Source organism: Thamnophis elegans, chromosome 2 (genome assembly GCF_009769535.1).
Source record: "Thamnophis elegans isolate rThaEle1 chromosome 2, rThaEle1.pri, whole genome shotgun sequence".
Taxonomy (NCBI): domain Eukaryota; kingdom Metazoa; phylum Chordata; class Lepidosauria; order Squamata; family Colubridae; genus Thamnophis; species Thamnophis elegans.
This window is the reverse complement of record NC_045542.1, coordinates 12,935,619-12,962,924: the sequence shown is the minus strand read 5'-3', so window position 1 is coordinate 12,962,924 and position 27,306 is coordinate 12,935,619. Positions and strand designations below refer to the sequence as shown.

The window sequence follows — 27,306 nt, the reverse complement described above, 5'->3', positions numbered from 1 at the left end:
TTCCGCTACCATTCGCTCAAGGAGAGAAATAACATCCGGGTCGCTCGATCTCTTCTGCCCTTTACAAAGATGGCCGGTTCTCGCAGCCATTTCCGACGGGACTGCACGGGTTTCAGAATTATTCCCAACAGAGTAATTAGCGCCCCCTGAAGGAGAGAAAGGCGAAGTGGCCGTGCTTAACCACCTTTTGGATAATAGCTTGGAGAAAAAGAACTCAATTAATCCGTTTCCTCGGAGCTTGGGACAGAAGCAAAGCAACCAGACTTTATACACCAAGCGTAGCCGTACCCAGCCTTGGGACTGTCTTAAGTAGCGTACAGCTAAATTTTCCGTCGCCCACAACCATTAGTGTTACGTTGTGCTACGACTCTCAGCGTTCATAATGATCGAGGCAATCCCGCGCTGGCTCAGCATTGTGATGATTTTAGCAAAATATGTGGAGGACCTATGCTACAGTTGGTCCAGCCTCAACTAAATAAGTTTTTTTTCTTTAGTTTCAAGAAACAGGTGATAGTTCTTATTATACAAAAAAAAGCTACCAACAAAGTAGTTATACTGTTTGATACAACATTCATAATAATATATTCTGACATGTGGGAAGCACCTACCTTTTCATTTGTTGCTGGTGCAATAATTTGTGCTGTATGCAACCTTATCCCGAAAATATCAAACCAGCTTATCCCATTTCATCAAATCTGGGAATAGTAACTACTGCTGAAATAAAAATAAGTACCCTGGGTGAGAAATAATTTTAGCTACCGCAAAATTCTATATTCATATAAAACGTAAATATGTTGCACCTTAAATTCTCATTTTCCAGTAGAGGACAATATTTGTAGCTCAGGGTTGAAACTATGGGTTCTTGGTGTGCTCAGAGTTTGGTTGTTTTCTTGCAGGCATTTCATTACCCAAATTAGGTAACATCATCAGTGCTACTAAGGAGTGGGATTTGCTGTCTCTTTATATTCTAGTGACTTGCCCAATCAGTATTGATGGGAGTGGTCTTGGTGGTTATTTGGTTGGGCTGTTTATTGTTAGCTTGTTTGGCAGTTCCTCGATTGGGCTATTGTTTACGGCTTGATTGTTGGTCTGGTGTTAATCTATGCTCATCTGGGTGTTGATTGCTACGTCTGTCTGTTCAGGTGTTGTGAAATTAAAGAGTTTTCATCATGTCTTCTGACTGCTAGTTGTGTTCATGGATATGTTCTGCTAGTCTTCTGTTTGTCCTACGTGGTGGCTGTTGCAGACTTTACAGTGTATATTGTAAAAGATTCCTGGGTCCATCCATCCCGTCCACCACCACCATCCCGGCCTGCTTGGTCTTTTGGTCTACTTAGGATATTTTGGAGAGCTTTAGTTGGTTTGTGTGCTATACTGATACCATCTAGTTGTAATAGCTTATTGCTGGTTTCTGAATATTTTTGGTGTGTGGCAGTGTTATCCTTATAGCTTGTGTTTGGTTGTATTGCTACACTATATTGCCCAAAGTATTCGCTCACCTGCCTTTACTTACTGTAAGTGACATCCCATTCCTAATCCATAGGGTTCAATAAGACGTTGGTCCACCCTTTGCAGCTATAACAGCTTCAACTCTTCTGGGAAGGCTGTCCACAAGGTTTAGGAGTGTGTTTATGGGAATTTTTGACCATTCTTCCAGAAGCGCATTTGTGAGGTCACACACTGATGTTGGACGAATTTACGTGGCCTACCACTTCGTGGCTGAGTTGCTGTCGTTCCCAAACACTTCCACATTCTTATAATACAGCTGACAGTTGACTGTGGAATATTTAGGAGCGAGGAAATTTCACGACTGGATTTGTTGCACAGGTGGCATCCTCTCACAGTTCCACGCTGGAATTCACTGAACTCCTGAGAGCGGCCCATCCTTTCACAAATGTGTGTAGAAACAACCTGCATGCCTGGGTACTTGATTTTATACACCTGTAGCCATGGAAGTGATTGGAACACCTGATTCTGATTATTTGGCTGAGTGAGCGAATACTTTTGGCAATATAGTGTATATTGGATTGAGTGGTCAAGCAATTTTTGATGAAGTTGTATGGATACCTATTTTGTTTCAAGGTGTTATATAGATTATCTGTTTCCTTTTTCTGATGTTCAGGGTTGCTGAGTGTGTTTGTTCTCATCTAAATAATGTTCTTACATGACTTCTCTTATGAGAGGTTGGGTTATTACTTTAGTAGTGAGGTATCTGTTTGCCTCTCAGCACAACACCCAACACCCCAGGTTCTTTTCGAGGTTCTATACTTACTACTATCTTAGCACTATACTTACCTGGGGGGGACACCCCCTATCACATCACCCGATAATGAAGAGATTCCTGAAGGGGGCCGCCAATCTGCGGCCTCCAACAGTGCATTGCTACCCTTCCTGGGACCTCACAAGGGTGTTGGAGGCACTTACTGCCCCCCCCCTTTGAACCTCTGGGGGAGGTACCCATGCGGCTACTTACATGGAAGGTCGCCTTCTTGATAGCGATAACGTCCGCTAGGAGGATATCGGAATTACATGCCCTTTCGGTGCGGGAGGATTTCTGCAGGTTTTATCCCAACCGGGTAATGCTGAGGCTCGATTCTTCGTTTGTGCCTAAGGTGGAGTCTTGGTTCCATAGGGCCCAGGAGGTGGTCCCTCCCAATTTCTGCCCCTCCCCAGTGCACCATTTAGAACAATAGTGGCACATGTTGCGCCGGGCACTCAAGATTTACATTCAACGCACGTCGGGTTTACGCTGATCGAAGGCACTGTTTGTCTCATTACTAGAATCCACACTGGGTAAGAAGGTATCCGTGGCCACCATAGGAAGGTGGGTACGTAAATGCATTGCAGTGGCCTATGAGGCCCGACAGGAGCTGGTGCCCGAGGGCGTTACTGTCCACTCTGCTAGGAGTGCGGCTACAACCATGGCGTGGGCCACTCAGGTGTCTCTCGATGAAATATGTAGGGCCATGGCGTGGGCGTTCCCTTCGCCATTCATTAGAAATTATAAATTAGATAAATTTGCATCAGCAGATGCCGCGTTCGGGCGCAGGGTTTTACAGGCTGTAGGCTCTCAAGTTTTCAGTGCGGTACAGTTTACAGTCCACCTTTGAATTAGCCAGACTTGGGTATGTCCCATTCATGGATGCTATCTCCACCCTTATTGAGAAAGGGCGTTGGTACTTACCTGATAACGCCTATTCTAATAAGGTAGAGATAGCATCCGCCCCGCCCCTGTAGGAGGACTGTTCCTTCTGGTTATTGTAGTCAAAATATTATTCTGATCATTGGTTGGAAGAGTTTGAATTTTTCTCGTTAGTGTAGTGAATTTGAGTACTAGTAAATTATGGTTGGATAACACGTTGAGTCTGTGATTATTTAATTTGCCGGAAAGCTGGGTGGGGATACTCACAAGGTGGGTTATATAGGCAGGTAATTAATTAATAATCAGACTCAGTCCAATCAGATCATGGAATGTGTTAACCCATTCATGGATGCTATCTCCACCTTATTAGAAGTGGCGTATCAGTAAGTACCAATGCCCTTTTTCTTCCTGATGCTTTAACTTTAACTTGTTCGTGCAAATCTCCCAACACTCATTGATACTGTCACTTTGTCATCCACTTTACTGCTGTGTTTTTACATTTGGGGGTCATTTTTGTGTGAATAATTTTTAGTAATTTATAGATTTTTTAAAATTAAATTTTAACCAAAAAATACATTGTCCTTGCAGCAATTTAATACAGTTTCAATTTGAATGTACCTTCATTTTTTTTCTTCAAGAGAAGTTGATTGTGCTAGCCACTTTAAAAATTGTTTAATTGATAACAGTAATTCAAAAGAACACATTATTAATTCTTAAGGGATAGAATTATTTTCATAATTCCTGCCATAATAACCAAATCACGTTGCATCAAGAAATATATTTTGTTTGGGGAAAGCTTGCTGTATATGGGCAACAGAAATGCTAGTAAAATTCTATATTAACTCCAAATGATTTTTTTTTATATGGAAATGCTATGTAAAGTATTCAAAAGAGCTACTTTGTACTGTAAAGTACATTTGTGCAAATGAAGATATCTGTTTGGAGCTGTGTCTTTGGACATTGGAAGCAGTTTTTGAAATAGGCGTGGAAGCTTTGAAAAGAACACATGATGACAAATACATGATGACTATGATGACAAATACTGCATTTATTGCTAATGCACTTTGTGAAGAATCTGTTTCTAATAATTTGTGAAGCACTAATATCCAAATCAGTTTTTTTCAACCTTGGCAACTTTAAGATGTGTGATTTTTAACTCCCAGAATTCTACAGCCAGTATGTTAGTCCACAAATCTTAACAGTTGCTAAGGTTAAGAAACACTGATCAAGAGGTAATTTGCATCAATAAACATCAAGAAATAAACCAAAAATTCCATTAGACCATTTTCATGACAACAGAGGTTTATTAACAGCAAATGGTTTGTCACAAATTTAAGTGTGAAGCAAGACATCCAATATTCCATGGAGCTGATTTCTCTCAGTGCTAAAGCAAAGCTCCTACACAAACCTATCATGGGGATGGGAATAGAGAGAGATGTAAAATTAGGAAATTATCTCTATAATCATATATATATATGTGTGTGTGTGTGTGTGTGTATGTATAGACACACACACACACACACAGACATATATATATATATATATATACATACATACATACATACATACATACATACACATATGTATATATACACACACATGTATATATACACATATACATATATACATATATATATACATGATATACATATACATATATACATATATACATCATATATACATATATACATCATATATACATATATACATCATATATACATACCAGTATATACATATATACATATATACATATATACATATATACATATATACATATATACATATATACATATATACATATATACATATATATATATATATATATATATATATATATATACACATATACATATACATACATACATACATACATACATACATACATATTCCTTGTATGGATTGAGGGAAAATGAACTTTAGTGTTCATTAAATCAAGATAGGCCTAAAAACACTCCAACACTACCATTTCCTCAGAAACAGTTTGAAGTTCTGGACTGCTCTTCTCTCCAGCTTCACAGTAGATCAATGAAATAAATTGTTTTTACATCAAGTATTTTATATTACACTTTTGTCTTGGGCAAATCCAAGTGGTTCCTATGAGAGGAAGCTGCAAAGCCATCAGAGTGTATTTCCTTTGAAAGATCCACTAAAAATGGCAAACTCAAGAAATCAGGCGGTAAAGGATAGCCAAAGTTCCCGCCAACTGAGAAAGACTGTCCGCTAACTCCTCAGAGCTGCAGCATTTCAATGTTTTATTGAGGCTTTGACTGTATTTACTAATTGATTTGTTTTAGAAGCTTTATATATTGCTCACCTCCCAGCCACTCTAGTCAGTTCACAAGTAAAAAGTAAAACAAGAAAAAAAATCTTAATGAAAACAAAAAAAGTGCACACAACCATCCACACAACCTAAATGTGCTTCAATCAGCCTGGCCAAAAGCTTTGGCAAAGAAGCATATCTTCAGTGTTTTTCAAAACACCTGCAGGATAGAGACCATCCAGATCTCAAGGAAACCTCATTCCAGAAGGCGGGCCCTACTTGAGGAATGATACATGAGTGAATAGGAACTAATTATTGAAACTTTAAGAAACTAATGTTTCATTTTGTGCCCATGAACTCATATCTAATGCCACCTAAGGTCCCAAATTTTTCAATATTGGTCCCTGAATGCAGGAGAGCCGCTTCCCTTACATCTCTAAGTAGAAAGCAAGGACACTTACTGTAGGTTGCAGCCTAGACATTTTGTGTTAAGAGTTCATTCCATTCTAATTTTGTTTAAAAGTCTTATTGTATTAATCATCTCTCTAATTTTAGAATACCAGATAAGTGGCTGGTCCCATCCTGCTTTATAGACCTTAACTATTAAATAACAGCGTTAAAGAATGCATTAAAAATATTTACATTTCTTCCTGTGCAGCAGTATGGTGGACTACAAGCTAATCTTCATTAATGCTGTCTTCCTCCATCCCAAAGACCTCCAGCTCCATTCTTAACCTGAAGTAAATTAAATACTTGAAGTTAAACAATGTAAACATGATCAAAATAGAAGTAAATATAAAGGAAACAAAAAGAGGCAGAAAACTAGTCACCATATTTCAATTTTTAACAAAAGTTTTCATAATTATAAATAAAACTTGCAGGAGTAGGAATTCTGGTAGATGGCAGAGATGGTTATCTTTGTTTTAGAATGTTTCAATAATATATTGTTTCTGTTGACCAAAACTAGATGCAGTATTCCAGGTGTGGTTATACTAAGGTTTTATAAAGTGGTACTAATACGTCACATTATCTTGATACTATGCTTCTGTTTATACAGCCAAGGATGGTATTAACTTTTTTGGCTAATAACTGCTAATAACAATAACTTTGAGAGGGACCTTGAAATCCTAGTGGACGATAATTGAAATATGAGCCAGTAGTGTGCGTCAGCAGCCAAAAAAGGCTAATACAATCCTTGGTTGAATAAACAGAGTCATAGAATCAAAATCACGTGAAATATTAGTTCTGCTTTACAAAGCCTTAATAAAGCCACACCTGAAATACTACATCCAGTGTTGGTCACCACACTACCAAAAAAAATAATAATGAGATTTTGGAAAAAGTGCAAAAAAGAGCAACTAGGATGATTAAAGGCCTGGAGACTAAAACATGAAGAATGGTTGCAGGATTTGGATTTGGCTAGTCTAGAGAAAAGGAGGACTAGTGGTTATATAGTATTCCAGTATTTGAGGGGTTGCCATAAAGAGGAGGGGGTCAACTTGTTTACCAAAGCACTTGTAGGCAGGACAATAAACAATGAATGGATGGAAACTGGTCAAGGAGAGAAGCATCCTGGAACTAAAAAAAAAACTTCCTAACAACTAACAATGATAACAACCAATGGAAGAGCTTGCCTTCAGAAGTTGTAGGTGCTTCATCACCGGAGGTTTTTAAGAAGAGACTGGACAGTCATTTGTCTGAAAGGGTATAGGGCCTCCTGCTTCAGCAGGGGGTTGAACTAGAAGAACTCCAAAATTGATTGAAATTAAATATTGACTTTTGCTTGTATCCTAATAGATTTGAAATGTTTAATGATACATAAAATTCACACTTTGTATCTGCTTCAAATAGATAATGCACCACTGTCCAAGGATAATCACTGTCTTGCCTAGAAAGTCTCATCTTTCAGAAATGAATCTGCAGAAGATTAATTATTTTTTTCTTATTCAAATACATTCCCACTTTTCTGCTCACTTGTGGCACTTCTCTTGCAAATCAAAATTGTACTTTGAGGCTGCTTCAAGATAACCTTTTGCTTTTCTGTTTTCCTCTTGAAATAACTCCCTGGAAATGAAAAAGGTATGAATAAGAGTTCTTATATCTCAAATCTATCAAGCTATTAGTTGCTTTTGTGGCGAGAAATCATTTGGCACATGCATTTTTATTTAAGTCCAAAATTACAAAAAAATATAATGAGACACACCAGAGTTTTTAATAGTCTTGTGTAATTTTGCTTAAGGCATGTATAATTAATTTTACTTATTTATTCATTTAATTTACATCTCATATTTCTGAACTTCCCATCTCCCTCAAAGAAGAGCAATTAATGAGGAGGAGCCAACGTTGCGATATCACAATTTGCAGTCTCGACACTCCGAGACCGCTGTTGATACTTTTGCCACTGGACGGTCCATTTGGACCTAAACCGTCCCGCAGAGATGATGATCAGGAAGACGAAGCCTTGCTGGTCTCAGGGACATCGCAAAGTCCCTGATTGACCCAAGGGAAGATCTTCAAGCCGGCGGTAAATAGGCAGCCCCAGGCTCATGAAATCGGGACGGCTCCGGAAGGAAGAAAGTGAAAAGAGAAAGTGAGTCCATCTGGTGAGGTATTTTTTCTTTTTTGGGAAAGACTGCCCAAAGAAACTTTTTTTTAAAAGTCAAATTAGATACTTAAGCAAAAGAATTAAGCAGTGAAATTAACTTATATTGGATTGCCTTGGAAAGCTTTTTTTTCTTTGTAACTATACTTTGTGGATTGAAGTGCTCGCAACGTTTCTCCTCTTAAAGTGAACGGATTGATTTTTTTTTCTTCTGCTTTTTGTTGCTTTATTTTTTGACTTTTGGATTAAAACCTTTCCTTTTTATTTTAACAATTCTACCTATTACTTATTAAATTTCATTAAAGAAATTTAAAGAACTTTGTTTCCTATAAGCCAGAGATAAATATTAGAAAGTGAAAAGTAGCAACTGCCACGGAGGTCAGAGGCTGGAGTTTTTGAAACAACGTATCTCTTCTCTTTTCTTCTTTGATCTTACTGACTCTGTATCTGAAGGGTTTGCAACTTGTTTACAGAAACTGATAAAAAGCCAAGGGCATGAATTGTTTTCGCAGGTGCTTTTGAGAACTATTTTGGCAGGGGAGAGAAAGGGGGGAAAAACAGAACCCTTCTCCTTTGAAGAGCATAAAAGAACTTATGTTTAAGTCAACCTAAAATAAAAATAAAAAAGAGGCCTGGAAGGCTAGAGTGGCAATGGCTATTAGATTTTTTTTTCTTTTCCTCCTTCTTTTTTGGAAACATGGATCAATATTCAGATGAGGAAACCTTAAAATTCCAAAACAGCTTGGCTGGAATTCAAAATCTATTGGAAAGATATGGGAGAATTGAGAAGAAGTTAGAAAAACTAATGTTTCTCACAGCAAAAGATGAAGGGGTTGGAGCCCCAAAAATTAAAGGGGTGAATGAAGACATAGACGATAAAGACAAAACAATAGATGAATTCATTAATGGAGCAAATGTGGGTGAAAGTGGAAAGAAGGGAATATGGAAAAGGGAATTCGAGGAACTGGAGCTCTACCCCAGATTCCAAGATACAGAAGAAAAAAAAGGGTAATGATGATTTAAGAGGAGAAATTTTTTTAGAAGCATGATTGACAACCAAAGACAAGCTAATTTTAATAACAGCTGGAGGGCAACGAGATTACCTGAGAGATCCTTCAAGCAACACAGTGAGGAGAGAAGTCTATAGCAATAGCAATAGCAGTAGACTTATATACCGCTTCATAGGGCTTTCAGCCCTCTCTAAGCGGTTTACAGAGAGTCAGCATATTGCCCCCAACAATCTGGGTCCTCATTTTACCCACCTCGGAAGGATGGAAGGCTGAGTCAACCCTGAGCCGGTGAGATTTGAACCGCTGAACTGCTGATCTAGCAGTAGCCTGCAGTGCTGCATTTAACCACTGCGCCACCTTGGCTCTATAAATACCTTATAAAAGAGATAAAAATTGGCAAGAGAGATAAGACTGTTTTGTTACTGGAAAGATACAGGTTGACAATGAAAGTTGGTAATAAAAAAAGTAGTTTTTTATTATTGGTGATTAATAAGTAGGAATTTTGTAATTCTTAGATTGTTTTAGATTGTTATTAAATGTTTATTCATCAACAAATAATTAACTATAATAACAATAATGAAATGATAATGGATACAGCTTAGTGATATATACATGTACTGGCAAACTAGTAAAAGAAATTTGGATATAAATTGCAAATTGCGATCTGGGAAAAAGACCTATAAATAGTTCTTGTCATAAAGGTATAATGTTTTTTGGGTCTGATGAAAGGAGATGGGATGTAAGTAGTAAATGATTTTTAGTCAATTATAATAACAACAAAGAAATGTCAAAGGATATTGTTTAATAATATATACATGCTCTGGTATTGGCAAAAGCACTTGGATACAAACTCTAAACAGCGACTTAGGGGGGGGAAAGGAAAAAAAGGTTTAGAAACTTTATTAATTGACTTTTGCTTAGAATATGTCATAAAGGTGTAATGTTATTGAAGGATTTTTGAAATAGCTAATGAATGCCATTGTGGATGTGTCTTTAATATGAATGATTTGAGGTAAAAGCACGTTCAAATAATTGTAGTCAAATGAGAATGGTTGTACATTGATAGTAAGATATACAAAGATTTTTGATTTAAAGTGTATAATCTAATATGAACTATAAGTAATGACTGTGGAAGAAATGCATGAAAGTTATCTGTAACCAATCGACATGCTTTCTACAAGATGTAATGAAGGATGATTCTTTTTTTGTGTTTTTGTTCAATTAAAATTAAAAAAAAACTTTTTTAAAAAAGGGCAATTAATTACTCTTGGAAAGTTTTTATTTATTTGCACAAATAGCACTTTTACTTGCCATTGTAGTTCATTTTAAATGTTAAAAGGTAATTTTTTGGATATTCTTGGGAAGGAGCAAACTTTCTTATCTGAGTTCTAAATATTATTATCCCAAAAGGGAACGGAAGTATACTCACAAAGTAGATGCAGCTGCCTGGCTTTTCAGAAACTTCCTCTGTCCACTAAATGTAACCTGGCTCAGCAAATTCAGTTCATCTTGAACATGAGCAAGCTTCTCTTGGATTAGTTTTTCTAATGGAATATTACAACATATAGATCCTTTATGGCACACCACATTTAAGAATTCTTACCTGCCTTGAAAACTGAAGGGACTTTCAAAGTACATTAGATATTAATTGGAATGATTTTAGATTGGGTAATCTAAATTACCTAAATGCCCCAAAGAGTGCATTCTCTTTCTCACCTTCAAGTAGTAACTGCTCCTTACTCTTTTTCATGTCAGTTATTGGTTTTTCCTTGGCCTGAAAAGTGGAAAATGATATGATGAAAAGAAACAGACAATAAAAAATATGCTGTAGATATGAGGAAGGAAATCAATAAAAATAATCTCCCAGCTTTAAACAAAGTCTCCCAACTTTAAACAAAATAATGTAAATGTCTATATAATGTGGTCAGCAAAAACAAAAACTAATAGATGCTGTAGTATCAGGAAGAAGCCAACCTTTTTGCTTGTGCTACTGGTATTTACCCAATTAAAATCAGAGAGATGAGAGATAAGAGAATAAAGAGTTAATTATATTTATTTATTAAATAAATATTTAATCTAATGTATATTTAAATACATAAATTGTCTCCAGTTTTACTCATCAGGCAAATATTAATATGAGGGAGGAGTATGAAAGGTAGAATGTTAATCAGAAAAATATCACAGTAAAAGATAATACAAATAAGAATATTTTTAACATTAATTATATGCATTTTAATATTAATAATCCCATCTGTTTACATGTTAGCTGGATTGAGAGACTTGCAATCTTTTTGGGACCAATCTATACTTTTATAAATATTTTGTCTACTAATGAGCAGCAAAGGGATAACAACAATATTATATTGCTAGAAAGAAAGATTGCATTTGGAACTTTTTCTCTTCAGATTTAAAAAAAAAACATGTTTTTGATGATTAAACCTTTTGTCAATTTATGTACTATTCTTTTCCCACTAAACAGGAGGAATGTTGCTAATTCAGCTACTGTTGAATTCAAGCAAAGCAGTCTTAGTGGGACATGCGGACCACAAATACATTAAAACCCATGTTTTAGCTTGGATTGCCCATTCCACTCAATAAGACAATTCCAGTGTGTACCAAATAATGAAAAACCTATCAAGTGTGCTTGAACTAGCCACACTGTATCAATAAATGCATGTATACCATTCAGCAACCCCCACATGCCCTCATCTGTCCAGCAGTGATCATACATTCGCACAGGAGCCACGGTGGCATATAATCTGGCATCTATGGGGTAATGTTAGTCTATAAGTAGTCCTTGACATACAACCACAATTGAGTCCAAAATTTATGTTGCTCATTTGTTAAATGGGTTTTGCCCTATTTTATGACCTTTCTTGCCACAGTTGTTAAGTGAATTAATGCAGTAGTTAAATTAGTAACACATGGTTAAGTACATGCCAGTTGCCAAACATCCAAATTTTGATCATATGACCATGGGGGTGCTGCAATGGTTGTAAGTTTGAAAAACAGTCATTAAGTCAGTCTTTTCAATGCCATCATAACTTTGAATGGTCATGAAACAAATTATTGTAATTAGAACTGTACTCCTAAATTGTACAGACTATCATGTCCTTGCCATTTTGGGTAAATAAGAGCTGCATAGGTTTTCTTGGTGCATAACAAGTAGTCTTGCTACTGATGTCCTCGACATAACAATTATTGTGGGGAAAGTTCTCTTTATATATCACTGGTTTTTTATTGTTTTCAACATGGCAGTTGCCTAGCCCTTTTCCACCTGGCATTTCATTTTAATCTCATTCGCATAGCTGTGCTCCTAGGAGTTATAATAGGAATGTAAACTGAGAAAAGCACAGATGTGGCTCATTAGAACATCCAAGAATCGAGAAGTCAGCAGTCGGTCTATAAGCAAATAATATGTACCTCTCTGTTCCTAATACACCCACAGAACCGTGACAGTATTTCTCCAATAAAGTAGCTGTTTCTCCTGGGAGGATTTTCCCATGCCTGTATACAGTAATATCCACTCTTTCTATTGCATTTTCAGACCTCCACATGAAACTGTAAAATATCTCTTTGTGGACAGGGCCAACTGTTTTTTAGATAGTTTGATGTCAGTATTCCCAAAGGCAATTGGAATTCAAGATCTTTAACTCAGTTTTGCTGTCTACATTTATTACAATATTAATGAGTACTGTAGAATATAATTTATGCTACAGGGAAGAAAAACAGGCTCTTACATAAAGTTCCCAGAGATTCTTGTGCTTCTCCATCAATTCATCAAGTAACTGCTCAAATGCGAATCTGAAAGTAGAAAAAAAAATAAACACAAAGCAGGAACAAGATAGAACAAACTATTGCATTGCAAATAATTTCAAATGCTTGCTGTACTTTTAGGGAATGTCAACTGCAACAGAATCTAGCATATCAAGTCCTTGGATGAGCTTTTTTGCAAGGCTGGTCAAGGGGAAACATTGTCTCAAATGCAGATCCTGAGCCTCCACTTTGGAAGCACTGAGCCACTTTACCTATATATCAGTGGTGATATTCAGCAGGTTCTGACCAGTTCTGGAAAAAGCAGAAAGCAGTAGCAAAATTTTGAGTAGTTTGGAGAACTGGTAAATACCACCTCTGACTGGCCCCACCCACATCTATTCTCTGCCTCCCGAGTCCCAGAGGATCGGCAGGAAATGGGGCTTTTGCAATATCCTTCCCCTGCCATGCCCACCAAGCCACGTTCACAGAACCAGTAGTAAAAAAAATTGAATCCCATCACTGCTATATATGTTAGAAAAAGTGAAGCAGGTGCCAGTCTCAAAGGGCATTGTTATGGAGTGCTTGGTGTGGCCATGCCTATTACCATAATTGTGCGGTAAGCCAAGAAGCTGCAAATAAAAGCATCAGCCAAGTTAGGACCCGCAGTGGTGCAGTGGTTAGAGTGCAGTACTGCAGGCTACTTCTGCTGACTGCCAGCTGACTGCAATTTGGCAGTTCAAATCTCACCAGGCTCAAAGTGGACTCGGGTTGGGCATATCATTGTCAAGGTAGGGCATCGTTATTTTCCTGATCCAGTCACCAAAGTGCTGATCCATGTTGAATCACCAACATTGAAAATGATTTGCGCAGTTCAACATGTGCAAGACTAGTTTGGTTTTAAAGAGGATGCACATGATACACATGCCCGCAGCATTGCAGCAAGAGTTTCTAAAAATACAGTCTACTTGTTCATGTAACACCATTATACAGACATATTTGAAACACTGCTATAGATTCAACTTGTTCCACATTCATTATTTAACATTGGCTATTCATATTCCAAAGGAAGAAAATAATGGAATAGTAACTCATTTGTTTTCTGCACCTTGTAAATAAGTACAGGACTTCAGAATATTGTCATGGCATACAGTTTTCCATTGTTGCTCAGGCATACAGACTATTCTGTCTGTCTAAACTATTTTATAGCTATTTAAGTCAGAAGACTTACTTTTCTAATAAGGAATTCCATATACTAAAGACGTTAAGCAAAATGGTATTTTTGTTAGCATTAAACTTATCTGCAAACAATTTTATTGAATGACATGAATGTTGTGATGAAATCAGAGATTTATTGAGTTGCATTATTGTATTATTTATTCTTTCGAATAATGCAGCTTTATTCTTTTCAGAAAATGATTTGCTAAAGGAATGAAAGTCTGAAATGTGATCTGATAAATGTAAATGCAGTAACTTTTTCAATAATAATGAATTAACTGAAATCAGAAGATGCAAACACACATACAGTACATTTATAGCAAAATTGCAAGGAACCAACCTCTGCTCCCTCTGCTTCAGTTTTTCCATCTGAATCTTGGCTGTGATTTCTTCAATTTGTTTCTTGCAATCCAAGTTCAATTTCTGCTCCCTGATAAATGAGAAGAAGCCAAGATATAGAATGGGCTAATTCTTATTTTTGTTATGATGATCACTTTGCCCTTGGACCATGTCTTCCAATATAAATCATTTTACTGAAAACAGATGCATTAGGATATAGTAGAATGGAATGGAACAGAATAGAATAGAACAGGGGCTGCCTCTGGCCCACAGGGTCCTTAGATGTGGCCCGCGAGGCCACTCTGAAAACAGAAAAGGACTGGCCTATGATGCCTCTGCCAGCAAAAACAGAGCTCTGGAGGGCCATGTGCAGCCCTCCCAAGCTGTGTTTTTACTGGCAGAGGGTTGCAGGAGGCTGTCGCAGTCAAAAACAGAGCTCGGGAGCCTGTTTTTGCTGGCAGAGCAATCAGGCCACCATAGGCGCCCCTGACACAAGATATGTCAAGCTGGCCATGCCCACCCTGGCCCCCCTGAGGTCAAACCCAACCTTGATGAGGCCCTTAATGAAATTGAGTTTGACACCCTTGGAATAGAATAATGGAACAGAACATAATAGAATAGAATATTCTTTATTGGCCGCGTGATTGGACACACAAGAGATTTGTCTTGGTGCATAAGCTCTCAGTATACATATAAGCAACAAGTGATAATCATGATAAAATACAATCATAATAAATAATAATATATACTGACAGCACACACACACACACACACACATTTTCTTGGAGTAATTTGTTGTGTTTCTTTCTGTAGTCTAGAACATTGTTCAGTACTTTTCAATATGTAAGTCCACAAAGCAGGTGGATTAGAAGCCTTAGCTCACCTCTGCATTTCATCTTGTGTCTCCTTTGAATGCATCTGCATGACTTTTTTGATCTCTGCAAGAAAGGTAAATATTAATAAATTCAGGTTATTCTCTTTCTGCAAAATATTTCTGCCATGGTTTTATATACTGTAAGTTCTCTAAAACCGAAGTAATACCACTACTTTCAAGGAACAGAATATGTGCAATCACACAATGCCACAACTTTCATTAGATAAAGCAACAAGGGGCTGCAGGAAAGAGGATGTTTTATTTCTCCTCTGTATTAAGCACAGGTAATCAGAAAGTTACTTAAAGAAAAAAGACTCATCAGGAAAGGATGTTGGGCTTGTGATGATCAGCTTGTTGAAAATTTTGGTCCAGTATGTACTTTCCTTGAAAAAAGCTCCATCTTATGAAACTTAGAGAGGTAAATAAAAAAATAAAATGGGCAATATTGTCAAGTACAGAAATTGTTTAAATTACCAGGTGGAGAAAGTACATAAGAGATAATTTTCTTACTGCACCACACACGACTTTTAAGTGTTGTTCTTTAGCTATACTTACAGAGGTACCTTGGTACTCAATTGCTTTGAAATTCATGAAATTTGGTATTCAATGTATTTTGATGTGAATAAGTGATAGGACTTTGAGGGGAGTTAGATGTGGTTTTAAACTATGTGTATTTTAGGACTTATGCTAGAGTTTTCATCTGCTTCTCATCTCAAAATTTGGGGAATTTCCCAAATTTCCCAAAGTAATCATATTAATAGTGAATTGTCCTTGCAACAATCAATTTTAAGGAATATAGTGTGGACAAACTGCTAAAACTGATAATGTTAAAAAAAATCAAGCCAATATCTCAGAATTTTCCATTACCCTTTTTCTCATTCCATATTTCTTCAAGGCTTGACTTCTCTGCATTCACTACAAGAGAAGGAGTGATTTCATTTAGGCATTATTTTTATCATATTGCAGAAAATACAAATGGAAGAAACCTAAGATGATGGTGCTTATTTTTCTAAAACTGCATTATAAAAATCTACCCTCTTTTCCCAGGTATTATATATTTACTACAGCTAAAGTGCCCTCTGTCATGAAAAGAAAAACAATTCAAAATAATCTTATTGCATGATCTTTCATGATTTTATATGCTGGTTGTCCAGTTTATGGCTCTCCCTCCCTGTTTCTCAGTCATTCCCATATACTGGTACATTTCATGTAATACATTGGCTGTTGTTAAAATAGTTAAATTAACAGGCCTGTACCTGCAGAGCAACAGCACTGTAAATCATACATAGCAACATAGCATAATGTGGCTGCTTGCTTACTGATGTCCACCCATTATTGTTTAATATATATGAACCCATCCATTATGATTTAGGTTATGTAGTAACCAGCCATTATGACGTATTCAGCTTAGTATAGTTTACTATACTAAACTTGCCTCAATATTACTAGGTGACCATAGTAATAATACAGTTTTAAAAATGTCTATTTAAAACTAAGCATTCTTCAAAGCAGATTGCATTCTGAAGTTCATATATTTTTAAAAAACTGGCTGTGGAGGGAGATATTAGTGGCATTTGATTAATTCGCTTCAATCTGATCTATGACAGAACAGATACCTACGCTTTTCCAGTTCTAGCTGAAGTGTCTTACTGTGTTTATTTGCCTCAGAAATCTCTTCATTTAATACCTTCTTGGCTGAAAAAAAAGTGCATGTAACAAATAAACTGAGACAGTACATAATAAGTGGGAAGCTCATGACAAGGACCTTTTGCATCTGAGTAATATTATAGTATAATGTTCAAAACATTCTGTAAGCCGCCTTGTGTCACTATGTGCAAATATATATTTTCTAAATAAAATAAAATACACTTAAACCTCAGCTAAAATAAGTGCAACAATAACAATTTTTACTAAGATTGTGCTACTAGAATTTCCAGACAGAGGAGTCCTAATAATAACAATTAAAGATATTGTAGAGCTATTTTGCTTTTTATTTTTAACAGACCACTGTTTGTAGATAGAAAAAGACTGAAACAGCATTGAGAAAATATTAGAGCATTAAATAAAAAGATACGCCCTCCAGTGTTATAAAATAGGTGGAGGCAAGTCAATGCCAGGAGATGTTTCTTTCAACAGTCCCAGGCCTCCCCCTGGAGGTGAGATTAGTTGCATTGATAATAACTTTTCAGGAATTACTGTAGTTAAAACTGATTTATTCCAGAAGGTTTGGGGGTGAATTGTGATATTGTGTTATATAATTTTGATTTTATTTTAACTTTATATTTAGCATAGAAATATTTTGTTTTAGAACTGTTGTGAAGTCTCAAAATATCACAACATATTTAAATAAAATGAATAATCTTGTCAAATGAGGTAAAATATTTATTCTGCTCAATTTATGTTCATCCAACTAAGTTTTTCAAACAAAGTATATTAATCTAATTCATAACTTCTTCCAGCCAACCACAGAAACCCACCCTTTCTTTTGTGTCCCATTTGAATCTCTTACCTTGTTGCAATTTATTAATTCTTTTTATTAGATCTTCTATTTTTGGCTCTAGATTTCCCACTATCAAGGAAAGGAAAAAGTAGGAGAAAGTTTCATCTGGATTCTTCATTATATTAGTGTCTAAAAACTTTACATAAATTTACCATAACCACTTTCCTGTGTATTATTGCATATCTTTCCTTCCATTGCAAATGCAACTGGCAGCTTCAGAGGGCAAATAGGATCATTTAAAATAATTAACTGCCAAATTAGATTGATAGTTTATACTGTATTATCCTGGTTGAAACTTTTTTTAATGAAAACTTTTCCCCTAAAATCAGCATCTCTTCTTCCATTATATTTTTCTTTCCATTATATTTTTCTTCCAGCACCCAGTAAAAACTTCTGGCCTTCCCTCATCATGCAAAATTTTGTTTAAATCAAATACATACCATACCCCCCTCAAATCCAGGAGCCTCAGAATCTGGCCACTGTTTGACCCCAAAGCAATATTACAATCAGTACTGTATGCATAATGATTACATTTTGTAGATCCCCCTAGATTATGAAATGTTGTATTTCGTTGTCCGTCCACCCCCCCACCCCCCAGGTGGCATGAAATCAACTATTTTCACCGTACAGGCATAATGTTGCAACATGTTGTGTACATGGATAAAAGTGGTAGGCTACTTTTACTCATTTGAAGCTACTTTACTTTATTCATTTATAGTCAACTATTAGCAAACTCATTTCATGCAAATATATCTCAGAAATTTCAGCCTTTACATTCTGTTTACTTTTATCTTCTAGTCAGAACAACTCTTTCCCTAATAAGAAGGGAAAGAATTCCAAATGTCTCAATTCCCAGCTATTTTCTATAGGGTAAGCAATGTGTTTTCCTCCAGTTTTTAATAACTGATCAGCCATAGCTCAAATGTAAAATGTCATAGATTTTCTAGGGGACTACCCATTCTAACCATTTATAGGTACACATTTCTGTCATGTGCACACTCCACAATTTTAATAAGATGTCTAGTGCCTGATGCCCACTCTAACTGTTGGCCCTAGTTTCAAAATACCTTTTTGCATTTGTTTCACAAGAGACAGTATCTCTTCCATTTTTGATGCAAAGTTCCAAGAATCTGGACAAAGAACAAGAACAACAGAATTGTTTAAAGATTGTCATAATCCACATAAGCTATATTTCATCATTCACCCAAGTATATACAATATTGTGTATTAATAAGGTGACCAGACTCCCGATTTTGGCGGGACAGTCACGATTTATAACAATTTGTCCCGTGTCCCGGGGCGTTTTTTAAAAGTCCCAATTTTCTGGCTTCATGTTGAAAGCCCAGTGGATTTGCTTAAAAAATCCTAACCGGGGCAAGACAAAAGACACTCTGTCTAACCCTCTGTCTCAGTACTTTCATTGAAGATATTAAAACGTTAAAGCAACAAAACGGAACCCCTCCAGCCCTTTTACCTCATTTATTAGAAAAAATGACCCAGTACCATAGAGCTCCAGGAAATACATGGCTAGAGAAGTCGCGAGTGTTCCTTCCTGGATTTTCTGAAGGGGAGGGGCACGGAGGTTGGAGGTCGGCTCATGTGGGAAAAATGGTGGCAAAGTTTCTTTGAAAAATATTTCCCTGACTAATTTCACCATTTTAATTTGCTCAGTTCTTTGTATTAACATCTACATCATTCTGGATTGACTTGGAGTGCAAGCCTGCTGGTAAGTGAGCTAGGTTTTTTTCTTTTATTTTTTAATGTATTTTAAAATAATATTTTATTTATTGTGCATAGGATTTTTTAAAATAGTTTTATTCTGTGTGGATTCTTTTTTAAATTGTCTTAGACTATTTAAAAAAAGATTCTATCCAAAATAAATTGAAGTGAAACCATTTTTAAAAATTCTATGCACAATACTTTGAAATATATTGTGCATAGAATTTTTAAAAATAGTTTTACTTCAATTTATTCTGTGTGGATTCTTTTTTTAAATTGTCTTAGACTATTTTAAAAAAGATTCTATCCAAAATACAAAATGCCAGCTGCAGTTATTCACTTAAGAACTGTGGCAAGAAAGGTGGTATAGTGACCAAAGTTACAATGGCATTGAAAAAAGTGACTGACCATTTTTCACACTTAGCGACCATTTTCACACTTAGCGACCATTGCAGCATCCTCATGGTCACGTGATCAAAATTTTAATGTTTGGCAACAGTTACAATTTATATTTGTAAATTGTAGTTATGTTGAAATAAAAAAATATTACAATACTATTTTTGCGTTGTATGAAAATTTTTGTTGCTCCGTATAAAATTTTTAATCAAGCCCCCCCCCCCCCCCCCCGGTCAAAGGTGTCCCTCTTTACCAATCTGAAAATCTGGTCACCTTATGTATTAACCAATGGTGGGATTCAAAAACTTTTACTACCAGTTCTGTGGGCATGGCAGGGAAAGGATACTGCAAAATCTCTATTCCCTCTCCACTCTCAAAATTTCCATCACTGGTTCTCCAGAACCTGTCAGAACTGGCTGAATATAATCTCTGGTATTAACCCAGATGGAGTATATCAAAATCTGAACAGCATGTAGCATATTACCACATGTAACAGCATTTTGCCTGTATGGAAGATTTTTTTCTCTTAACTGAAAGAATCATCCTGTGAAATGGAAATTGCAATGTTCTTTCTGCACATGTTACAAAATCAAAATTATAATACTTTCCACACAGAAAAGATAATACTGGTAGCAATTAACTGATGCAATTTAGAACGGAACAAAAAAGAACAGTTTTTTATTGGCAAAGTGTGATTGGACACCCAAGGAATTTATTTCTTCTGGCAAATGAATGCATTTTCAGATTTCTTCATGTGGCTGTCCTTTGCAGTTGATGTAGAGTGTAAGGAGGATGAGCTTGGTGGAAATATGCAGTACAGTACTTAGTATAGGTATAATCTTTATTGTCATTGTACTTAAATACAACAAAATTGGTTACTTAGACAAAAGAGGTTGAAATATATTTTAAAACCTGAGAAAATTTCAAAAGATAATATATTGTAGAGCCATGGTGGTGCAGTGGTTAGAATGCAGTATTGCAGTTTAATTCTGCCTACTGCCAGCAGTTTGATTCTCACCGGCTCAAGGCTGACTCAGCTTTCCATCCTTCCAAGGTCAGTAAAATGAGGAGCCAGATTGTTGGGGGCAATATGCTAATGTTGTAAACTGCTTAGAGAGGGCTGCAAAGCACTGTGAAGCAGAATATAAGTGCTATTGTTACTGCTATTTTGAAGTATTTCAGAAAGATGCTTTCCTGATTCACTGGAAGTGGGAGGAAGTATAATGCAATGCAAGATTTTGTTATTATAGATATGGATACAGTTGAGTAGAAAATTATTGTACCTTCTCTCCAACATATCCATCAGAGTTGAGGGCTTCCTGAGATGAATTGATAGAATACTATAATAATATTTACATTAATATTATTAATAGTATAAAATATGTCATGAATATCTTGTCATTTCTATTAAATATTAGTAATAATATTGCATAAATATTTAAAGAGTAGAAATGGATTTGTAGAATGGGCTTTCATTATAATAGAAGACCTTTACAGTTCAGGATTGAGACTTTTCTGTATCCAGTAGGACCAAACTGAGGGTTCTTCAGCTTTAAGACTTCATTTGGGCTACACATGATTAAAAACTGGACTGAAAATCCAATCCTTGGCTACTCCATTTTTTTCTCCACTTGGAAACAAATCGATTAACAAGCTTTGCTGCACATAATTTCTCTGTATATAGGGTAAAAGACTTGGAGCAGGGAATATCAGATTCAAGCCTACCCAGCCACAGAAGCTTACTGGGTAAGCCTAATCTGTTTCTGTTTTTGTGTGTGCAGATATAGAGGAAGAGGGACCACCATGTATGCCACCTTGAATCCCTAAGGATATAAATCTAACCAATCAAAAAATACATCATCCTGTCATAGCATAATGTTGGATCACATTTATTTTCTTGGTTTTAGTACATCATATTTTGGAAAGCTCAACTTAAATCCAGCAGGAAATTCTAAATCTCAAAAGCTAAACACTTGCAACTGGCAGGAGAAAAACAAACCAATCTAGCAGCTACTTCTTCCATTGCCCTATTTAACCATCATTTCTCTTCCTTTTGGATTGAGCAGCGGAGGAAAAAGAAAAACCACAGCTCATCTGCCAAATGTTTCTCACTAACGGTAAACCACAACTTTGAAAAAAAAGGAGGGGAAGCTGGCTGAGAAGAGGGAGAAATGTGATAAAATGGATGAGATTGGGTGGAAATGCCACTGTGCAGAATTTTACCACATCTTGTGAGGCGCCCCTCCTCCTTGCTGCTCTTAAAAGGAACTAAGCAACCCTTTCAAGGTTTTAATACAAAATGACACTTGTGGAGAATATTATTTTCTCTTTAGTAAAAGATCCCCAGCATAGCACGTAAGCAGGGTTGGCCAATGGCTGCCCAGGAACAGTGCCAGATACCCCCTTTATTCATTAGCTTTTATCTCTTTAGCCTGTAGTAGTTACTAGTTGGCATGTCCTTACTTGGAAAGGTGATCTACTTCCTAGCTGATGTACTTGCTTATTTCTCTTATTGTTATGGAGAATTTGTATGCTTTATGATTAGCATTTTAATAAAGGAGATATTTGCATTTTAACATGGCATCCCTGTCACTTTTTGAAGTTTAGAAAATGGTATTTTTCCTTTGAACCAAAGGCATTTATTTATGGATTTATTTATTTGTACTGTTTATTAATCAAATTTGTATCATCACCCATCTCACCAAAGGCAACTCTGGGTCGCACACAACAAACGTCAGGTAAAACTATATATAAAAACCCAGAGATATTAAAAATATATAAATCACATTAAATATTGCAAAAACAGAGATACAAATAATGGGCTCATTGGGAATAAAAATACCCATTCCAACAATGGAGCCATCTAAGCATGTCTCAGGTTACCTGGGAGTCCCAGACCTAATAACCAGTTCTTGATATTCCAGAATATTAAAAAGGATTGAGTGTGGCAGCCGGAGAGACTCGGGATGGGGGTTTAATGATTGTTACCAAGAATCTCTTATAGTTTTTAAAGGCCCTGTACCACATGCCCCAAATGGCGAGACCCTGTTAATAAAGCTGGGCTCTAGGGATCAGTTGGGATCCTTTAAAGAAAAAATCTTAATACTTTATGCATGTTAATAATAAAATAATAAGTAAATATGTATAGTTTTAAATAATAAAACAAAAAGTTTTATTAAATAAATAATAAAACACTAGTAAGTTTTAATCATATATACGGCACTGAAATTTCCCTTGAAATAGTACCATGCATCATAATTTACAAAGTTACAATAAAGGAGGGGAAATGAGGAAAAAAGAAATTTATAGTACATGAGTCTTCTGCCTTGTTCAAATTCTGCTCTTTCTGGGATTTATATATATGTGGAGGCAAAAATATAGGAAACAATACACTTAAAAAGAAAAAATAATTGGCTTCCAACCTTTGTTACCGCAGTTACAGTCAATATTATTATCCCTCTCAAACATAACACTCCTTCTGTTCTACCCATGCGCATTACTTCTGCTAAATACTCTGAAAATATCTGATATCATGATTTACAATATTACGATAAAAAAGAAAAAGGGGGGGGGTCTGTGTGATCCTCCCACCTTGTTCAAATGGGGTTCCTACTCCTGTTCTAAAAATGGGGTTGGTTCTGCTAGATAACCTCACACTGCTGCCTCCCCTCTGATGGCTCTGGATTCCTCCCTCCGATGGTACCCATCTCCTTCTTACCTGGGTAGCTGCCCTCCATTCTCTTCCCCCGGGGATGTAGGAGGGTCCTTTCTCCTTCCCACCTCTTCTCAACCGACACTACAAGGCAACTGCTCTGCTGCTTAGAGACCAATTCAGCTGCAGGCTGAGGAGAGAAAACTAGGCCTCTGTTTATCCTGCCCTTGCGTGCAAAACCAGCCTGCGCGTACCAGAGTTACCACTGTGTGGATCTTAGAAATGTGGAGGAGGGGGTGGGGGTTACCCCATATTTTTCAATTAAAATTTCCAATACAACAAAAGCGTTGAAAGTGAAAGAAAAAATATAAAAGAAAAAAGATAGAAAGAAAAGAGAGAAGAAAGCATCGAATTATGGCTTCCGCCCTTCTTTTCCCTTGAGTCTTAATTTTTTTTTCCTTCGTCTTCAACCCTTTTAAACCTCTAAATCAGTGTTTCTCAACCTTGGCAACTTGAAGATGTCTGGACTTCAACTCCCAGAATTCCCCAGCCAGCAAATGCTGGCTGGGGAATTCTGGGAGTTGAAGTCCAGACATCTTCAAGTTGCCAAGGTTGAGAAACACTGCTCTAAATCATCAATTCAATCTTTTCTTCTTCCAACAAAAAGTTTATATAAAGCTTCCCATTCTTTTTTTCTTTTAAGGGTTCGTCCTTTTTTCTGACCGACCAGTTGTGGGGGGTTTTCTGTAGCCAGCACAGGGGGAAAACAATTCGAACAGGAAAATGGTAGTAGAATCCATGTCTTGCTGTTACTAATACTGTGAGGAAGTGAATTGGGGCACATGATATAACCAACAGAAGCTGGCTGCTACTCCAATCTTTTGTTAAGAGCACACAGGAATGCAAAGTCAGACACCAACCACGCTTAAGTCTCCAATATTTTATTAGGGTCCTTCAAGTGCAGCTGTTGGCATAGCTTTATTATTTTATTTACAAGAGCTCAGTTCTTCCTTCAAGACCTCAGAGATTCTGCCAAAGAGAAATACCCTGGTGGGGTTAAGGATAATTTGCTTACAACACTCCATCAACTTTTCAATAATGTACAAAAGCAGCAAAAAAAGGGGGAAATAAAATAATGGTCAGGTGTAACAGTCCTATTACATAACTAATACAAGATCCTAGGGCAGGTTATACAACTGCAGAGGACCAAAGAATTGCTGTGTCTTAACAAAATACTGTTAAAGTGTGGAGAAGGGAAAAAAAATTGGAAGAAAAGCAAATAAAACACTGAAAACATGATATGATAGAAAATTTTTCGAGTTCAAAAAATAAAAGCCAAACATGTTTCTGGAAAATAAAGAGCTGTTTCAATTAATAACAAAGTAGGGATTACTCTTCATTTAGCACCAAAAAAGATAGATGGCATTTTTTAAATGATCAAGTCAATCCCTCCCAGCTCAGAAGAAATTGGTTTGTAGGACCTGATTTATCCATAGTAAACAAAACCTATTTGAATTTCTGCTTCTTAAATTATTCTAGGCTTTATCAAGTCTTCCAGAATACAAAATCGTACAATACATGATGCACTATTTTAACTGAAGCGAATTTATTTTAATTTAGCCACTCATCTTACTTTCTTGACTCTAGGAAGTTTACAAGTTTCTTGGATGGAAACGCTTCTGGCACCTCACAAGGTTTACAGCTTTATTGGTCAACACCAGCTCCATGAAAAACATTTGGTAAATAACATGGAGTGAGAGAAGAGACAATGAAGCATACAGGTAATCCTTGACTTACAACCACAACTGGGACCAGAATTTCTGTCATAAGCCACTGTGGTTATAAAGTGAATCATCACATGACTAGATCCAATTTTACAATCATTTTTTTACCATGGTTGTTAAGCTGTAGAGCTCCTGATGCTCTCCGAGCTTAGTTGTTTTCTTGCAAACTTTGTCCCCGTAGACAAGCTACTATATAAACAAAAAGCAAATCCAGCTCCCTTCTACCACTGAAGATGTTACCTAGTCAGGTAATGAAATGTCTGCAAAAAAACCAACCAAGCTCAGAGAGCGCCAAGGTCTCCACAGTTCACTCCCGAGATACATATATATTCAATTGGTCATTAAGCAAATCACACAGTCATTAAATGAAGCACCTGGTTGTTAAGCAAATCCGGCTTCCTCAATTAACTCATCTTGTTGGAATCCGGCTGTGAAAGTTCCAAATTGCAGTCCATGTGACCACAAGATGTTGCAACCATTGTAAAGGCGAGTCAGTTGCCAGGTGCCTGAATTGCAATCACACAACTGGTGGGGGTAGTACAATGGTTGTAACTTCAAGGATAGGTCCTAAGTCACTTCTTCTGAAGCAATCATAACTTCAAACTATCATTAAATGAATGATCATAAATTTAAGAACATCTGTGTAAGATTTTCCTTGACCTTGCAGATGGCCACTGAAAACATCTATACTGTCTGAAATCCTATGTAAACAGATGTGATCATGGCCTACCTTTACCATTCCAAAAACCTGAATAATTTATATATATGTAAAAAAATCATAGCTTATTCCAAAAGTAAAAAATCACTACCAATCCCTAAATATTCAAATTCAGTAATACCTCGGGCTAAATGAAGAGAATGAGCCAAATGTATTGAGTCAGGATGCACAGATGGTCCTCAGATCCATTTTTGCAGCCAGCCCCCAACCACTCTCCACTCCATAGTGCTATCACAATTTAATAACATGCAATTTCAGGAGAGGGGACACATAAAACAACACATTATTTTGCATAAAAGAAATACCAAGCCACTTAAAAAAAAAAACATATGGTTCAATCCCTCTCAGAAGATTAACCATATCAGTACTTATGGCGTGGCCCTCAGTGGCTGAAAAAGATAAAAGTAAAGTATAGCTCTTGGTAGTAAAACTTTGTTCATGTTTGTTTTAAGTTATGGACTCAAGTCTTTCATACCACAAAGCTTGCTAAGCATTACTTTTTGATTTTGTCTAGATTTAAATACAATTGCCTTGTCTGCTTCCAGTTTCCAATGTATAGTAATGAAAAAGTACACATAATTTACATATATATATATAATACAACATTCTTTCGCTGGTAATGTGAAACGTAATTTATTCTGCAGGTGCAAGATAATTGCTAATAGGCTTTCTGACAGAGGGAAAAGAAACATAAGGACTATCTTTGTGTAGATTGAACTAGAAAAAAAATATTTTGAAAATGTTTTGAAAACATGCAGTTTAAGGATACAACATCTTACAACAGAAAAGAGCCAATTCTTTTGGAAGAGATCCAAAATAATAATAAGTTACATTCACACTCATTGGAGAAAGGGAGACATGCAGAAACAGCCCAAACTTGTGTAAATTGCAATGGGCCAATAATAGCTGAAGTGCATCCCACCCCTGAAATGCAATATATATCTATTCCAGGTTTGGTGTAGTTCTAAATTGTAGCATTTCGGCAATGTTAAGTTGTGCTCTCCCTATTTCAGACAAGGCAACAACAGATCCAGCAAAAATGATGAATAAATGTTCAAAATGGAGTTCAAAACCTACTTCATCTCCAATATAACGGGAGGCAAAAAATGACTAATTTTATACCCAGTGTAGCAGCTTTTGGATGTTGTCAGCTTAAGGAAGAAAATAGGCTTTAACACTACAGCTAAAAATGAGTAAAGCTTGCCTCCACATGAATTGAGGATGAGATGAAGGCGATACTCTGGGGACCCCACAAAAATGGCATGTTTATTTCATGCTTAGGTGCTACAGGGTAAGATCCATCAGGTGACCAGTGTGAGTGGGACCAGAGTGGAATTTC

At 36.5% G+C, this 27,306-nt stretch overlaps 1 protein-coding gene across 1 annotated transcript; it reads right to left on the bottom strand.

The window, feature by feature from the left end:
- Window positions 1-4,426: 4,426 nt before the first annotated feature.
- Window positions 4,427-23,550, bottom strand: LOC116504112 (synaptonemal complex central element protein 1-like). Its single transcript, XM_032210959.1, has 13 exons — window positions 23,532-23,550; window positions 18,766-18,828; window positions 17,708-17,767; window positions 16,819-16,893; window positions 16,066-16,113; window positions 15,208-15,262; window positions 14,326-14,415; window positions 12,755-12,818; window positions 10,731-10,788; window positions 10,444-10,558; window positions 7,377-7,466; window positions 6,045-6,137; window positions 4,427-4,550 (listed from the first exon to the last, which is right to left on the bottom strand). Exons 1-12 carry the CDS (start codon window positions 23,548-23,550, stop codon window positions 6,080-6,082), a joined length of 795 nt encoding a protein of 264 aa, XP_032066850.1. The 3' UTR covers window positions 4,427-4,550; window positions 6,045-6,079.
- Between the last annotated feature and the right edge of the window lie 3,756 nt (window positions 23,551-27,306).

Excerpts from the sequence above, each read along its gene's own strand:
- LOC116504112 (XM_032210959.1), bottom strand. Across the intron at positions 17,768-18,765 it reads TGTGAAACAAATGCAAAAAG|TGGGAAATCTAGAGCCAAAA; the intron begins GTATTTTGAAAC and ends TTTCCTTGATAG. Across the intron at positions 10,789-12,754 it reads AGAATCTCTGGGAACTTTAT|GCCAAGGAAAAACCAATAAC; the intron begins GTAAGAGCCTGT and ends TCCACTTTTCAG.